The sequence below is a fragment of the Lutra lutra genome, chromosome X, assembly GCF_902655055.1.
Source record: "Lutra lutra chromosome X, mLutLut1.2, whole genome shotgun sequence".
In the NCBI taxonomy this organism is placed as follows: domain Eukaryota; kingdom Metazoa; phylum Chordata; class Mammalia; order Carnivora; family Mustelidae; genus Lutra; species Lutra lutra.
Genome location: NC_062296.1, coordinates 36,265,100 through 36,282,778, shown reverse-complemented (window position 1 = coordinate 36,282,778; position 17,679 = coordinate 36,265,100). Strand labels below are relative to the sequence as shown.

Here is a 17,679-nt window from a genome sequence, read left to right as displayed (position 1 = left end):
TTCACACCCTTCCTACTCAGCCTCCCCACTTCTTACACCTGTACAGCCATCGAGCAAAGAGCAGTTCTCTGTCTCATTTGCCTGGTTCCCATTTTTTCCCCAAACATAGTTTTCATATGGTTTAAATTCGCTGTTCTGCCCAACGAGAGTCCAACATTGTTTCCTATGTTGTTTTCCCAGCCTCCCACCTGTGTAGCACATCAATGAAGGTACACAAAATTCTGTGCAAACATTCAGTGCAAACCTCAGAGCCTTTGCTCCACCTCTAGCTCAGCTGTCCCCTTTCAGCTCCACCTCTAGAGCTGTCCCAAAACTCCTCTAGTCCCCAGCGCTATTGCTCACCACCAATAGATACTCAACGTGGCCATAGGACAGGTCACAGCCTTTTGGGCAGGTAGAAATGCAGGCAAAAAACAATTCAAAATAAGCATAGTTTAAGCACATGCATGGCTAGCAGTGTCTAAGAGCAAAGACTTTGGGACCAGCCAGCTGTGGGTTGAAATCTCAGTTCCAAAAGCGATGTCATTTTAGCCAACTTACTTAAACTCTTTGAATTGCCATTTAAATTCTTCAAAACCTGGATAATAATATCTATCTCTCCAGGGGTCCTGAGGATTGAACAAAATTATAATGAATGCCAGACACATATTCCGAACTCTCTTTTTTTTTTTAAGATTTTATTTATTTATTTATTTATTTATTTATTTATTTGACAAAGAAAGAAAGATCACAAGTAGGCAGGGCAGCAGGCAGAGAGAGAGGGGGAAGCAGGCTCCCCACTGAGCAGAAAGCCTGATATGGGGCTGGATCCCAGGACCCTGAGATCATGACCTGAGCTGAAGGCAGAGGCTTAACCCACTGAGCCACCCAGGCACCCCCATATTCTGAACTCTTAATTAAGAAATACAATCACCTATAGAGCAGTAAACATGAGTGTTATTTGGTAAACCATAGTAACTAACTTTGCCACTATTGGCAAATAATGGGAGAGAAGTCTGGAAAGTCAAATTGAGACCAAACCAAGATAGGCCTTTAAAAATTAGGAAAGTTTTGGAAAAATGATAAGAGTGATAATGTTTGTGCATTGAGGAGAGAAAGTGAGGGTGGGGGAGGGGAGGAGGGTGAAAGGGGGAGGGGAGTGGAGGGGAAGGGAGCAGAATGGACGGGAGAGAGGGAGGGGGAGGAAAAGTGGGGGAGGGAAGCAGAAGGGAAGGGGGAACAGAGCTGAACAGAAGGGATGGGGGAGAAGAGGGGTGGGGAGGGGAGAGGAGGGGTGGGTTGGGGAGAGGGGAGAGGAGCAGAGGAGAGGGGAGGGAGGGAAGAGAGGTTGCTTAAAAAAATGAGAATTGAACAAGTTACTTGGAATTCCTCTGTAGTACATTAATATTTTGTTTATTGTCTTTTATTGCCATTATACTGTGAAGTTTATGAGCATATGAATCATGTCTATTTTTTTTACCACTCTATATTCAGAACCTTGCATAATGTGGTAGTCCATACTAAATGTTTATTATTTTTTGAATGAACAAATGAATTATGATGATGGGGTGCTACAAATAAAGATTCCAAATATTTGAACATAGATGACTCAAAGAATACAGGTTGGATGTGCAGAGGAAATAAGGAATTCAAATTTTGGACTCCATGAGTTTGAGAAAGCTGTAGCACAGTCCGGTGTTCATATCTAGCAAAATTCCATATGCATAACTGGAGGTCAGGGAAGGGGGGGGGCTAGAGCCCTGTTACGTAGAGTCATTAGCATACGGGTAGCAGTTGAAGTCACGTGGGAGGAGGGACTTTTAAATAAGAGACAGCCCCCGGAAGTGACGCCAGTAAGAGGGGCGCAAAGGAAGAAAGCGGGTGGATTTGCAGTTGAAGCTAGTCTGAACAGCGGAGAGTTAGGAGGAAAAAATAACGCCTGAGTATGAGAAGATTCAGGAGAGACTGGTCTCATGGCGGAGACTCAGGAAGATACCAACGAAGAAGGGAATATTTTGATGAGGAGCCAGAAACCAGTTATTCGTGGTAAGGCTATAGAGTATCTAATTGATTTGACAACCCAGAATTTGTCAGTGCCTATGAGGTGAATGGTTTTAAAGGATGCTGGACAGTGAAATCAGGTTGTAATGGTAGTTAAAACTCTCGAGCTTGAACCCTAACTAGTTTGTGACCCTGAACAGGTTAATCAACTTGTGCCTTAGCTATAAACCGGAAAGGATTACATCATAGTGTTATTGAAGTAATAAGTGAATGTAGATTAAAATGCTTAGAAAAAATACTTGCTCATGATCATCAGGCAGTAAAATTCTACCTGTTCTTAGAGAGTCGGTTGCAGAAGGTGGTAAATGGCCATGTATACTAATCTTCATTTGAAGTCTGAGACAAAAACGGTATGTTAGAATGAAGGAACTTGATAAGCCTTTCCTTATGAATAGCAGATAACCAAATCCGTGATTTGTGAATAATTTTAGGAATGCTACTGAGACCATTGGGATTCAATTCAGTGAGGTTAGATTCTTCTAGAATGTTCCAGAACTTTAAATCCGTCTCCACTAGTCATGCGCGGAGTGATTGCCTACTTCGCCAAACTCCACCCCTTTTTCCTATAGGCTACAAAGCTAGCAGGTCTCCTCGCGTTTCTCATTGGTCTTTGGCTAGCCTTGGCCCCGCCTCTTGGAGCAAAGAAGCCCCGCTATTGGATCGTTTAGATGATCTTTGCTTGTCCCGTGTCGCTAGGAAAATGGATACTTTCGGTTAGAGTATCTCGTTTATGAAAGTCGAGCATTTTTTTTCTCCCCCGAAGTAGATAAATAGCTAACAAATGAATACAGAAGGCAGATAGAAGGGTACGGTCGGAACTGAAGGGACGTGTACTTAAGGTGGGAACATCGGGGTGCTTTTAACAACGGACTGAGCTACTTCCGGGGGAGAATGGGCGGGTAGAGAATTCGGTGTTTGGCGGGTTTAGCTGTCTTTCTAAATACTTGGTCTTGCAGCAGCCGAGAACGCCGGACACGTGAAGAGGTAGTGACGCCGCCACTGCCAGAACAGGCTGCTTCGGGCTCGCTCATGGCCACGACCGTGGTGAGTGCCGGGGCCGCGGCAGGGTGCCGGGGCGCCGCGGCTTGGGCAGCTGAGGGGAGGGGCGCTGGGGCGGGCTGCCTGGCGGTCACGTGGTGCAGTGGCGAATCAGGGCCTGGCCCGCTGGGCTTCGGGGGCGGGATTCCCTCTCTGTAGCCCCTTTTGGTCCATAGCCCCCCTATTCCCCCACCGCCACCCAAACCCCGGCGTCTGTGTAGTCTCTTTCTCCTGGAAAGGACTCCGAGATGGGAATTGGCCAGAGGCAGGAATGTTGGGGTCTGTTTATGGCTTGGGATCTTTTATTCTTCATTATTTCCCTTTACAATAACTTTCCATCACCTGACAGAGAAATGAAACGGATTCTTAATTCAGATAATAGGCTGGGCTCCGTGAATGGCTGGGGGAAAGGTACTTACTAATCATCCGGCAGGAGAAAACCCCAACAGCATTTCTCTTCTTCGGTTCTGCAATTCTTGGCAAATGCCAGTGAATTTTTACATAATGTGGGGAAGTTTCCTAAGTATGTACTTTTTCAAGTATTTCGTTGGCCTTTATTTTGTACTCTTATTTTGTTCCCACTGAGCAACTCCTTGTCATAACTTCTGATTCAGCTCTCTACCCCTCGCCCGCCCTTTTTAAGGTTCAGACCACATCATTTCTATTAAGGTTAATGTTTTGTAACACATTGGAAGCCTACAGTACTTAAACAGCACCGGTTACCAAGGAAAGATTACCAATTTCAATTTAAGATGAGAACATTAATGAGGGATGACTATGTCCTAAATACACTTACTTTAAAATGGTAGAAAATGTAAAAACTGGAAACTTGAGCCCTGAACTTTATTTATTTATTTTTTATTTTTTTAAAAGATTTTATTTATTTATTTGACAGAGAGAGACCACAAGTAGGCAGAGAGGCAGGCAGAGAGAGAGAAGGAAGCAGGCTCCCCGCGGAGCAGAGAGCCCGATGTGGGGCTCGATCCCAGGACCCTGGGATCATGACTTGAGCCGAAGGCAGAGGCTTTAACCCACTGAGCCACCCAGGCACCTCGAGCCCTGAACTTTATAATTTCCTAATTTATACAAAAGAATATGGACTGTGTATGGAGGTACAGAGTGACTGAAATAAATCATTAGTTTTTGTTGGTGGGTTTCTGTTTGTTAGGGGTTGGAGAGGTGGTAATGTACACGTCTGAATTTTTTCTCCTAGGATTTTAAGACTCATGTAGATCAGGCATGTAGAGCTGCTGAGGAATTTGTCAATATTTACTATGAGACAATGGACAAAAGAAGACGGGTGAGTGTTATAGACTCTACTATTCTTTGTTAAGTACCAGGGTTTTTTGTCTTTTGTTTTTTCTTAGCCAGGCTTGCATAAGTGATCATTGTGGACTTGTTCTTTAAAAGTGCGTTGTTTAGGGAAGGATGGGTATGATATTATGGAAGTGTGGGTTCTGGGATCCTCTCTCAGCTTTGCATCTACTTAACTCTGTGATCTTGGGCAAACTGCTAACCTCTCTTAACCTCATTTTATTTTTATGGTGGTAAGTGAGAAGTAACTTACTGCAATTAACATGGGGCTTGACATATGCTTACTTAAATATATTACCTTTTTAATCCCATCATTCAGTCAATATGCTTTAAACAGCATTAGTGTTAGTGAAGGAGTCTGCCATTACAGGGAATGTTCCTTGATTTGCTTGTTTAAGTTCCAGTATTGGTAATTTCTGATTAAAGCTCACAGCTGTAGTAAGTTCTGATTAAAGCTCACAAATAGGACCCACATGGTTTGGATACTTTTAGTTTTCAACAGAGCAGATTCTCATGTCATCAGCTTATTTGTTGTGATTTATCCCTGAGTCATATATGTAAGTAATTGTTTCAGTATGTGCTGGAGTCTTGCCTAAGCCTCTTAGCAGCATAGGACTGCTTTAGAGCATTTTCTCTATGCTGCAGGTAGAGAAGTTAATCTCACAAAATTTCTCTTTTTGGGGCGCCTGGGTGGCTCAGAGGGTTAAAGCCTCTGCCTTCAGGTCAGGTCATGATCTCAGGGTCCTGGGATCGAGCCCCACGTCAGGCTCTCTGCACCACAGGGAGCCTGCTTCCTCCTCTCTCTCTCTCTGCCTGCCTCTCTGCCTACTGGTGATCTCTGCCTGTCAAATAAATAAATAAAATCTTAAAAAAAAAAGATTATGGTTTAAAAAAAAATTTCTCTTTTTTTTGGCAGAAGATAGGTTTCTGATACTGATGTTTGACAAGGGACCTGATGATAGATGTTTATTGTGTCTTGCACAATAAACTTACTTTCAAAAATAAAGTAGCAAAAAAAAAAGACAACATAGTTTTATTACCAGAGTCAAGATAAGGAGCTGGTCTTTGCATCCAAGTAAAATTTTAGGATTAAGCAAATAATCTGTCCTGTGACAAGCTAACCTCCTGTGACCAACTCCTGTTCCTACAGGGTTAACCCTTGAATTCTGCCTTATGTGGGCATTAATTTACATGACTTAGCAAAGACCTGCACTAGCAAGTAATTGTGATTCTTTTGAACAAAATACGGTGTTTGAGTAGTACTAAAAGAATTCTTCCTAACACATACAACATTAAATGGTTCAAACATCAGATGACTCACGTATACGTAAACACTTGGGTTGGAGTGGCCAGGTAGGACCCGATCGACAACTTTAATCCTCAGAATTAGACACCGACCGGAGGGAGACTAAACCTGGTCTGGGGCTGCATATGCTTAAAACTCATAATCTTAATTCATTTTAAGAAAAGGAAACCAAAACTTCAAAACCCTCTTCCAGCTTGGATGCAAAGTGTTTTCATGGCTAAAGTGAAATTGTCTCTATTAAATCCAAAATGATCAGTCAGACACCTTCTTTGCTCACATTATCTTCCGGGGGTGGGGGGCAAGGGGAGTGGAAATGGAGGTAGAACTGTGGAAATGTTTATATGTCACCTGTAGCCCCTTGATCCATTTCTATAACATGCTTCCCTAGAAACAAAATCTTTACCTTTTTTTTCCTCTTTAAGGCACTAACCAGGCTGTATTTGGACAAGGCCACTTTAATATGGAATGGAAATGTTGTTACAGGGCTGGAAGCCCTAACTAATTTTTTTGAGATGTTGCCTTCTAGTGAGTTCCAGGTCAATATGTTAGATTGCCAACCAGTGCATGGTAAGATCACATTCTTTCAACGTTTTCTTTTGTTTTCCTTTAGTGAGCACTAAGCTTGAACACCAAAAGCAGCAAGCAACTTGTAGCAATGGAAATAATTACTTTTTTGAGCATGTTAAAAATGAAAAATTCAGCAGTCAGATTAAATTATTGGTTTTTCTTTAGGTGCATCTAATTCCAGAAGACCACTAGCCTTCTGTTGGATTGTGTGATTATGGTTTATTAAAAATGAGTGAGAAATTGAGGCTAAGTGTGCTTTTGCTTGTTGGGAGAGAACTGAATTATCTATCGTCCCTGAATAAACAACTCCCTTTTGTGCCTTGAAATGTTTCCAGAGAAAAATTATACCAATTTCTGATTAATGTTATTATTTTACAACCTACTGAAATTTCACAGACAAATTTATTCTGTTACAGGAAAAAATTATTTGGCAAGAGTTTGATTCAAGGTAGATTGATGTGCTATGTAAGATTGACCTCTAGATGGGGTCCTAAGCGTCAGAAGTAGTAGTTCAGGGTGATTTTCTTTCCCCATTGTAGTTTTTAAAAAGAATAGCTTAAGAAGGCAAAGTATGACAAAGTTCTGTTAGAAACACAATGAAATATTAATAAATAGAGAAATCAAATGGTCCTGTGCAAAAAAGCGCTTCATTAGAGTCCCCAAACCCCTTCTGGACTGAAAATAATTTTAATATGCTTTGAAACAATAATTTCGTTTTCTGCCTTTGGGTGTGCATGCTCAAGGTTATGCTCAAGGTAAAGAAAGTTTATGAAACTTTTTTTTTTCTGTGTTGTTAGAAGCAATGTCATTTAAGCCTGAAGATCTACTTCTTTAGAGATAGAAACTGTGACCTCTTCTCTTTTTTTATTTTATGTGGGTGAAGAGCAAGCTACTCAGGCCCAGACCACAGTTCTTGTTGTGACCAGTGGAACTGTGAAGTTTGATGGAAACAAACAACACTACTTCAACCAGAACTTCCTGCTGACTGCCCAGGCGACTCCTACCAACACCGTGTGGAAGATTGCAAGTGACTGCTTCCGTTTCCAAGATTGGGCTAGTAGTTAAAAGGGGGCAGAAGTCCATTCTTGTTTGGTCCATTAGTTCCAGCAACATAAATTTATGTGAAGTAATTCATTTTATTATGGAAGCACTATAAACTAGTATGTGCTGAAACTGTTTTCTTTAATACTTTTTTATTCCTAGCAGCACCTTTTCTAGTGGCTGCCTGTTTGGATCCTTGCCCTTAAGAGCTTTAATGCGAGTTTTTTACATGCCTTATATACATTTCACTAATGACATTCTTGTGATAATATTGCACACGTGGTCTCTGTATTAACACATGCACTGTGAGCCCAGCCTATTGCAAAAATGAAACCCTTTTATAATACTATCTATGGGATATCAGCACAATGTACCTCTCTGGGAGGAAGTAGAGTTTTTGTTGTTGTTATTAGCTTAATTTTTTAGTGAGACACATCCGTATTTTCAATAAATGCTGGTAATGCAGTTTTAATATAAGGCTTATCCAAATCAGTTTCGTGAAAACATTACTAATTTAGGTTTGCATAGCTGCTCTGACTTATTAGCATGTAGAGATGTTCAGTAGTCTTTTTCGTGTTAAGTATTTGTTTTATGTAGGCATGTTTTCTTATGGAGTGAATTAATCTACTAAAATGTTCCCAGTTGATACTTGAGTATTCGATATACTCAGTGGTTTAAAAACAAAACTACTTGAGATTTTTCTTGGTAGCTCCAAGTTTATAACTTTAGGTAACGAATGGTAGTAGCACTAATAGCTTTAATGGGAGAATGGGGAGTGAGAAATGGAGAGGATCCAAGGTTGGCCAAAAGTTAAGGAGGGTGGCCAAATGGTAAATTTTTGGTACTTGTTTTCTACCTCCTAAAAGTGTAGCCTATTTTGAGGATTTAAGTCATAAATTATCCTTGCCAAAATGGTCCCGAGTGTCACTTTTGTTCAAAGAATGCTTTTGAAAGGTTCTTCCAGTTCACCTCATACTTATCACCAATCTATGTCTCAGATTTATTCAAGAACTTCTGGGGGTAAGATGTCAGCAATAATGCTGACCCTGCAGGGTGTGACAGGAAAGTGGGAAACAAAGCCGTCGCTATTTCTGTGGGACACTCTTAGCTTCTAAGTCTTCCATGTGAACTTCAGGCCAAAAGTCTCCGATGTATTACCCATCCCCCAAAGTCAGTGATTTGTTCTCTGTGTTTTACACGGTCAATTGCTTTTGTTTTGTTTTCTTTCCTTTCTTCCTTATTTAAAGTTAAAATTTTTTAATTTGATGATTCGTTCTTCTGTTGACTAAGCAGAACTGTTTGAAAGCATGTTCCTGTCATGTGGCTAGCTCTTAGTCTTTTTAAAGAGAAAACAGAGGACAGCAGATTTTCATAAGCTCCTAGACTTCAGAGGAACAAGTTGATTCGTGTTCCGTCTCAACATCTAAAGAGAAAAAGCTAGCTTTGGTTTTTGTTAAACTTTCGATTTTTCTCCTTTCTTGTGTTTATTGTTTCAGTGTTTTTAAGCTAAATGTGCCAGCTTTGTTTCTCCATCACAACTCAAAGTTAGGGTTTCTCATCACTTGCTTTGAAAACCAGCAATTCATTCACTCTTGCCCCAAACTACACATTTTACTTCTAATGTGTTAAGAGAATAGAATTAAATATGGGAGGAAGGGGTGGAACTGAAATATAGCCCACACCCTCTTGTAGTACTGATCAAAACTTACGCGTTATATAAGGTCTACTCAAAGTGAGCTCATTCTAACTTTGGATTGGCCGTCTAAACCTACACCTTGAGCAGGCAACAGTCAGTGCCTGAACACTGCCTTTTGCCTTGAAGAGAATGGTCTCAAGTGAAAGCTGCACATAACTAGCAATAACTGAATTGTGTGGTTATATGTTTTAAGACTTCTATATACATTACTTTTTCCAAACTCTGTAGACCTTTTAAATGGCTGGAACTACTCTTGTATGGACTAAGACTGTATTTTTTGACATGATATTTTTGTAACTTGAAAAAATAAAATAAAATTTGCCTTGTGTCAAGTTTTCTCAAGCTTGTTTTAAGGTCTTTTAATTTTTTTTTTTAACTCACGAAATTAGTTGTTTCTTTACCATACAAAGTATTTCAAACTAAAAAAAAAAAATACACAGGTTAGAATGTTGAAAATGGGTTGACAACCTGGATTTTGTCCTTTCTCCAGCCCATCCTATTCTTTGCCTACCACATACTCACACTCACGAGATCCCGTTTGAGCCAGCAGCGAGGTTTCCGATGTTGGAAATTTTAACCTTGAGAAACTTTAGCCAAAATGCTGGATTTAGCAGGCAGTTACGCCAAAAGACAGTTGGTTTCCAGAAAGAGGGGTCGACCCATTAATTTCAATTCTACCTTAAAATGTGTCACCAGGCACTTGAAGAGGGGTGAGAAGAGGCAACAGCCCTTGAAACCATCTCTTCACAGATGCACTTACTTTTCACAATTTAATATCCCTGAGATTGGCCTGGATCCTAAACTGATGCTGAATCATACTTGAATAGGCTCTCCCCGCTTTTCTCAGTAGTACCAAAATACTGGAGAGTCTTAAAATCAATGGCATCTTAGATGAGGTTGATATGTCCAGCAATGATTTACCTAGATAAAAATGATTAGGAATCTACTTAGGTCTGAATTTGTAGGCGTAGTGGAAGGAAACAGCCATAAGCCTAGGAAGCTAGTACCTCAGGATTCAAATTTTGTCAAGTTATTTGCATGATTAGCTTTATGTGGCTGGAAGAGCCACCGAGCTTATTTAAATATGCATGAGCCTTAGTGAATTGGAACTTAACGTGTGCCTGGTTTTTGGAAATTAAGAGGATGTGTTTCAAAGATAATCCCAGTGAGGTGAAAGGGTCTATGTGTTTGGAGAAGGGGCAAGGAGTCCAAAAAAGGCAAGAAGATACTAGGAGTTCCCTTATTCTGGAATATTGCTGGATTGACTAGCTTGAAAGTGAGGCAGGAAATCTGGTAGAAGGGGACTTCATTTGCTAATTTTTGTTATTTAATACAGGGTATAGAAAAGACACACATGGGGGGCGCCTGGGTGGCTCAGTGGGTTGAGCCGCTGCCTTCGGCTCAGGTCATGATCTCAGGGTCCTGGGATCGAGTCCCGCATCGGGCTCTCTGCTCAGCAGGGAGCCTGCTTCCCTCTCTCTCTCTCTCTCTCTCTCTGCCTGCCTCTCTGTCTACTTGTGATCTCTCTCTGTCAAATAAATAATAAAATCTTTAAAAAAAAAAAGACACACATGGTATGAAGGGTAAAGATATCTAGGGGGAAATGGTGGGGCATAGTTAGCTTTTAGATTTAACAGTTGGCTCTATACAATGAAAATATTTCATCAAAACACTTGGCTACCAAACTGCAGTATTCTATTAATATTTGCCTTTCATTGCCAAATGCAGCTTTCTGTACGAAAGAGTTGTCAGTGACCATGTGTGGGCTGTATAGGTCAGTCTGCTCCCTGGAGAAACACTAAAAAGAGGAAACAGTATTGCCAGAATAACATATCCGATGAAGCTAGGATAGAGCCTGTATCTCACACTGAGGTGTGTGTCTTCTAAATTGGTGACTTTCAAAGGTTTTGCCTGAACACACAATAAGAAGTATAAAATACCACAATCCAGCACACAGATGCATACATGTGGCAAATGAAATATTATGTCCAAAAGAAGCCTCATGCATACTACTTGCAAGTTTGTTCTGGTACTTTCTATTTCACTGTACTAGGGTTTTTTTTTTTTTTTTTTTGAAAATTCTGATCACAGCCTGCTGCATAGATTTTTTACAACTTCTTAATGGACTGTAGAAGCCGTTTGGAAAACAAAAAAGAACAAGCATGTAATTTTCACTATCACTTTCTAGTGAGGGATGGGGTTGGGCAGCTTGGGAAAAGTGGTGCCATGTGTCAGCCATGTCACCATGACTTAGGAATGATCAAAAACTTCCTCCTCTCATAGTTGCATGTCATAATTGCAGAGGGCCATGAAAGGCAGCACTGTTTTCTTCCCTGTCATTGCCTTGCCCCCAAAGTTCAGAGGTAAGGAAGCAACTGTTTAGTCCCTAGGCAGAATCTGAGAGTAGCATGTGTGGCAATGAAGACTTGAAATGGGGAGGAGAGGACACCAGATTTCAGGTGTCCAAGAAGAGTATTGAGAAGGCATTCTGGCAGAAACCCTCTGAACATGGTCTGATACTGCATAAACTGTATTTTGGTCTATTTTAGGTCAATCCTCTGTGTGTGTGTGTGTGTTCCCTTTCCCTTTCTTCTTGAACATTCCAGATACGGCATATCAGCCCCTTGGTTTAACACAAGCTATGGTGGTTTCAATGGAGTCAGTCCAGGTCCCAGACCCAAAGGAGACCTGTAGTCTCAGGCTGATCCTGTGACCTTTGGTGACTCACTTACTCTGGGCCTCCATCTTCGTCTGTTGCATGGAGATTTTCCTTGTCTGGCTCCCAACGGGTGGTTGTGAGGCTTGAATAAGACGACAGATGTGAAAACACTGCACAAGACAATTTGCACAAGACAAAGATTCATTGGCTTTGGTCTCTCCCTAGATTCTGGTTCTTTGAGGGTATAATCAGGTGACAGAGACTGCTGTCCACAACCACAACTTGCCACGGCCTGTGCAAGACTTCAGCTGCACAAGGCTCAGATTAGATCAATACAGAGAGAAAGGACTGTTTTACTGTACAAAAGTGATTTAGGCTCTTCAAGGGAAGCAGGAGTAACAATCCACAATTGTCTTTTTGAGAGGTCTTTCTGTCATGGGGGGAAAGAAATGGCCTAGAACATTATCGATTCCAATTCTCTTCCACAAGACAGGAAGTCAGGGAGGAGGGGTCAGTAACATAAGTGGCAGGTGCCGCCAGCCCCCTTGGAGCCCTGAGCTTCCTGAGCTGGTCAACACACAATTTGTCCCCCTATCCTTTTGTACTGTTTCTCAAAGAGCCTCTGGGAATGATTTCTCCAATAAGCTTATCTGTCTGTCTGTGGCACCCCAGATTCCCAGTGGTCTGGGCCCAACCTCAGAGCTAATAATTCATTGGCTTTGTATGTTGCTGGATAGAGAGAGAGAAAGGAAAGGCAAACCTGGGAGAAGGGACCAGAGGAGAAATTAGCTGGTGGGGGTGGGGGTGGGGACAGTTGGGGAAATGTTGCTTTCCAAACAACTGGAAAGAAAAGGGGAGGAAGTGGGAGAGAGAAACCAGGAAATAGCGGCTCCTTGTACAGAGGATTTATAATCACACTGGAAGGAAGGCATGGTGGTTAAGGAAGCCCTTCCACCTCGGAATAAGGACTGCAACTAAAAACATAAATACATTCACACATCTCTGGGAGACCAGTGGCAAAACTAGGAACTAGGAGGCCTCCTACCTCTGTACCCTTCCTCCCATTTTTCTGGGACCCTACTTTGTTTTGCTTAGCAAGGTCCCCTCAGTTGCTGACTCTGGACTATTCTGCCTTCTTTTCAAATCCCCTTTCTCATCCTATCTGGATCTCCTTTGCCCTAAGGTTCATTCCCTCAGGCTCCAGCCTCCATTTTCAAGCTCAGTTTGTTAACTCATATGCTCACTATGGAATTGATTGGCTTCAAGGTTGTACTTTGTCTGGAAGCAGCTGGAACCATACTAGAACTCAAAGACAACAACCACTAATCTTGGCCCTTTGGGCATATGTTTTGTGTGTGAGGGATGGGAGGAGCTTGATTTATGCCCCTCAAACTCTACCTTGCAGAAGGCAGACTTCTACGTACTATTTATTTATCATCAGCTATCAATGAGCCCTGCATATAACCTCCCAAATATCTTACCAATGATGCATTCTTTCGACTTCTGTTCACTGTGGGAAATGTCTTTTATTCTGCTGCGGCTCTCACCTAGCTGTTAGTGGCCTGAGAACCCTCCCAAACCCCGTTTCTGTCCCCCATCCTTCTCATTAGCCTGCAGAGCCCCTTTGGTAGCAGCCTGGGAGAACTCTAGAACGTCATGTCAGTGTGAACTAATGAGTCGACTTGGAGTCAAAGAGACGTGGAGGTGAATTGGGGACTTGCCACTTACCAGCTGTGTGATCCTTTAACAAGTTATTAATACTCTACCAGAGCCCCCCACTGCCTTAACTACAAAAGGAGGAGTAATACTTCCGTGGCAAGGTCATTGTGAGGCTTGCATGGGGTAAAAACCATACTGGGCCTGGCACACAGTAGTAACATACCTAACCACCATTACACACCTGCATGAGCCAAGCAATACTGAACACCTTGTGCGTATTATTACCTCATATGGCCCTGGGAAATTTTTTGAAAATTTTTGAAAATATGGCAGTTGAGGCTCCAACAAGAGAGTCACTTGTCCAAAGCCACTCAGCAGCAGAAGTAAAATCCAAAAGCAGGCCTGTGTGATCCTTAACCATTATGAGAGAATTACAAGCACATCACGAACGGTGGTGAATCCGGGAGCTGCTGTGTCCTCCTTTCTTAGAGCCAAGCCTGCAGGACACTCAGCCGCCCATATGCCCTGTGTATATAGATGCACCCACTCAGCATCTGCCTTTGTGGGCACTTACTCCCTTCCTCCCTGGCTGGATGGCTCCTAGAGCTGAGGGTCAACATAGAGAAGCATATTCAGTACATCAGTCACAAGTGAGGGCAGGTCTGGGGCTCCTGTCTGGAGGAAAAAATACGATAGCACAGGGCAGGAGCCACTCTCACCAGCCCCACCTCCTGCCCCACTCCTTGTAAGGCAGGAAGCCCCCCACCCCAAAGCTGCAAACCCCATCTTGGGAGGGTCACCAGCTGATACGTTGCAGGACTTCTCTAAAGGGCTCTCTTTGCTCTATAGCTGTCTCCTGGCTTGGCCCTGACTTTCAGATCCATACCAACAGCCTGCCCAATCCTGCTTCTTCCCTCCCATCCTCTCATGAGTGTTTTATCTGTAACAATGTCCAGAGACTTCTCTGCCCAATCCTGCTTCCTCTCCCTCTCTCTTTCACAGGTGTCCACCCCCAATCAACCATGTGCTCCTAACTCCATCCCGGTATCTGCTTACTAGAGAATCCAAACTGACCCCCACGTCTCTAGTCTGTCCTTTGCCGACCTGAAGAACTGGTGAGTATGGAGAGTGAGTGTCTGGTGGCTTCTCAGGCAGGTACCCTAGTAGCCTGCTTGACCATGACCATGGATCCTTCCATGGGCAAGGAGGGGGAAAAAAAAAAACCAACAGGAGACAAGGACTCATGGGAAAGGCCCATACCCAGGCTATGGGAGGGGCTTCCTAGCTACCTGGGCAGAAGGTTGGAGTGCTGGCTGACTCCATTTGGCTCTCCGAAGGTTGGAGTTGAAGAGGGGATGGAGAGACATTTGGGCTGTCCAGGGCTGGCAGACAGGGGCAAGAGATGGAGGATGGGGAAAAGAGTGCTGGGGAATGGAAGTACGGCCCAGATAGCACGGTTAGTATTCACCAGGGGACCCCAGCATCCTGGCATCGTAGCACTTAACCGATGCTTTCCAAATACAAACTGGCCTGCCAAAGACTTCTGTATGCCCTAGCCTTCTCTCCCACCCTCCTCCCACCCTTGCCTTGTGTGTCTTCACACCATTGTCCGAGAACAGAGGTTCTGGACCCGGCCTGGGGTCCACAGACCTCCTAGAGCTTCAGGAGAGAGGTGTGGGATCTCCCAAGGAAATGAGTATTTACCTAGGGACAAAGGCTGTAGTTTTCACCAGCATCTCAAAGGAGACCATAGTACCAAAAAAAATTCCAAACTATTGGTCCAGAGTAAGTGAGTCCATTTTTATGGATTTCCTAGGCAGATCGAGCACAAAAGAGGGAACCCAAAGTAATTGCTATATGGATGAATGCCTAGAAAACAGAAATGAATCTGTGTAGCAAAAATAAACTTTGAGATAAGACATAAAGCTCTTAGCATGATACCTGACACACAGTAAGCAATCAGTAAAAAATATTAAAATTATTTTCCTCACCATCATCACATGGTCAGTCTTTGAACAGGAATCTGGACTCCGGGCTCACTGAACAATAGTGTATTTGACCATTTTCTGCCACATTGGACATTAATAATTTTTTAAAATTTGCCCAACTCATTAGTGAGAAAACAATATTGTGTCTCAGTTTGGATTTCTTTCATTGTTAGATAACTTGGTTACTTCTAAACTTCTACCTCTAGTCATGACCTCCAATGCCATACTTAAAACCAACTGCCAATTCCAGTGTCTAACGGACAACTCTAACTTCATTTAGCAGGCCCCAAATCAAAATGCTACTTTGGAAAATTTTCTTAAATGTACAATTAAAGTATGGACAACAAAATCATTTAAGATAGGAGGGACTTAGCATGTGTAAACTAAAGGCCTGGTCTTATCCTCCAATCTGCTGTACCTACACCATGTCTCATCTCTGTAAATGGCAACTCTATTCTCCATTCTTCCACCATGCAGGCCAAAACCCAGAAATCATCCTCAATTCCTCCCTGTCTCTCATACCCCACAGAGTCTGACCACCTCTCACCACCTCCACCAGGTCTATATCAGGATTGTTGCTCAAGCCTCCTGCCTTGAATTCCTGATCCCATTCCAGCTGATTCCCAACACAACAGCAAGAGAGGTCCTTTAAAAAAATGGAAAGCTGATCATGCCACTACTCTGCTCAAAACACCCCAGTGTCTTCCCACCTAATTCTAAGTGGAAGCTGAAGAGGAAGAGGGAGAGGTAAAATGACAGAGAGGGAGAAGTGGAGGGGGAGAGAGAGAGAGAGAGAGAGAGAGAGAGAGAAAGATATATAGAAAGAGAGATTATAAGGAATTGGCTCAGAGGCTGAGAAGTTCCAAGTTCTCCCATCAGTAAACTGGAGACCCAGGAGAGCTGATGATGTAAGTTTCACTCCGAAAACCACCAAGCTCAAGACCTAAGAAGAGCTGATGTTTCAGTTTGGGATCAAATGCTGGAAAAGACCAACATCCATCTCAAACACTCAGGCAAAAGGAGTCCTCTCTTCCTCAGGCTTTTTGTTCTATGTAGGCCTTCAGCTGATTAGATGATGCCCACCCACACTGGGAGGATGATCTGCTTTACTCAGTCTACCAACGCAAATGTTAATCTTATCCAAAAACATCCTCACAGATATCCCCAGGATAATGTTAGACTGAAGAGATGGACACCCATAGCCTAATCAAGCTGGCACATAAAATTAACCAGCACACCATCCTTCCTAAAAAGGCACTTTTTTAAAGATTTTTTATTTATTTATTTCACAGAGATCACAAGTAGGCAGAGAGGCAGGCAGAGAGAGAGAGAAGCAGGCTCCCTGCCGAGCAGAGAGCCCGATGTGGGGCTCGATCCCAGGACCCTGGGATCATGACCCGAGCCGAAGGCAGAGGCTTTAACCCACTGAGCCACCCAGGCACCCCAAAAAGACACTTTTTATATCACTCTCTATCCCTCTACTCTGTTTTATTTTGTTCCAGAGCACTTTCCCCCACTGATAAATTATATATCTCAGTTTTCACTGTTTATCTTTCTCCACTGTAAGTTCCAAGGCAGAGACATTGTATATTTTGTTCACCTAGTAGTTTGTAGTTTGTAGTTGCTCACTAAATATTTGTTAAATAAATGCATGATTGAACTGAGTATTAATGAGTATGAACATTTATAGCACTTCATCTGTGAAATACCACTTCATTTCCTTTGCCAGGTTTTCCACTAAAATTTCCTTTTCTTTTTCTTAATTTTTATACCTTTGGCCATGCAGATATTTTATGTCCTTTATCCAGTCAAATATGGCACTCCTTTCTTTTTTAACTTCTAATGTTCATAGTCAGCTTAGGGCAGTATTCCCTATCCCCAAATGATAACTATATCCTCTCATATTTTCTTCCAGAACTTATAGAGGTTTGGGGATATTTGATACTCTTGGACTTTTATAAAGTTTAGATTCATTTGATTTTTTTTTCACCAGGCATAAGCTGTAAATAGAGAACTGACTTTATTTTTGCATTCCTATTTTAGGAAAATGTGTGTCAGGCTTGCTAATATAACTGGCCAGCAAACACTGAGTTCGTGATTCCCATAACCGATTTTCCTGCCAATCTCTGCCATGAAGAGAAATAAGGTAACCTCACCCACCTCCACTCTCTCCTATTGTCAGATGAGAAACCAAGGGATTAGGGAAAAAATCTCTGAAACAGAACTCTGGACAGAGGAGGGGCGAGTGCCTTTTAAAAAAGATTTTTAATTTATTTATTCAAGATAGATAGAGAATGGGAGAGGAGCAGAGGAAGAGGGACAAGCAGGCTCCGTGCTGAGTGCAGAGCCTGATTTGGGGCTTGATCCCAGG

General features: G+C 42.5%; 1 protein-coding gene across 4 annotated transcripts; it reads left to right on the top strand.

The window, feature by feature from the left end:
* The first annotated feature begins 1,847 nt into the window (after positions 1-1,847).
* Positions 1,848-9,338, top strand: NXT2 (nuclear transport factor 2 like export factor 2). 4 transcript variants are annotated; one of them, XM_047716478.1, is made up of 5 exons: positions 1,848-2,025; positions 3,000-3,084; positions 4,292-4,378; positions 6,121-6,265; positions 7,149-9,338. In XM_047716478.1, the coding sequence occupies exons 1-5, from the start codon at positions 1,925-1,927 to the stop codon at positions 7,328-7,330; spliced, it is 600 nt and encodes a 199-aa protein (XP_047572434.1). In that variant the 5' UTR covers positions 1,848-1,924; the 3' UTR covers positions 7,331-9,338. The 4 variants fall into 4 exon arrangements, with proteins under 4 accessions (XP_047572434.1, XP_047572433.1, XP_047572437.1 ...); XM_047716477.1 differs by having other exon boundaries at positions 2,997-3,084; XM_047716481.1 differs by lacking the exon at positions 1,848-2,025 and adding an exon at positions 2,715-2,879.
* Positions 9,339-17,679: the final 8,341 nt, after the last annotated feature.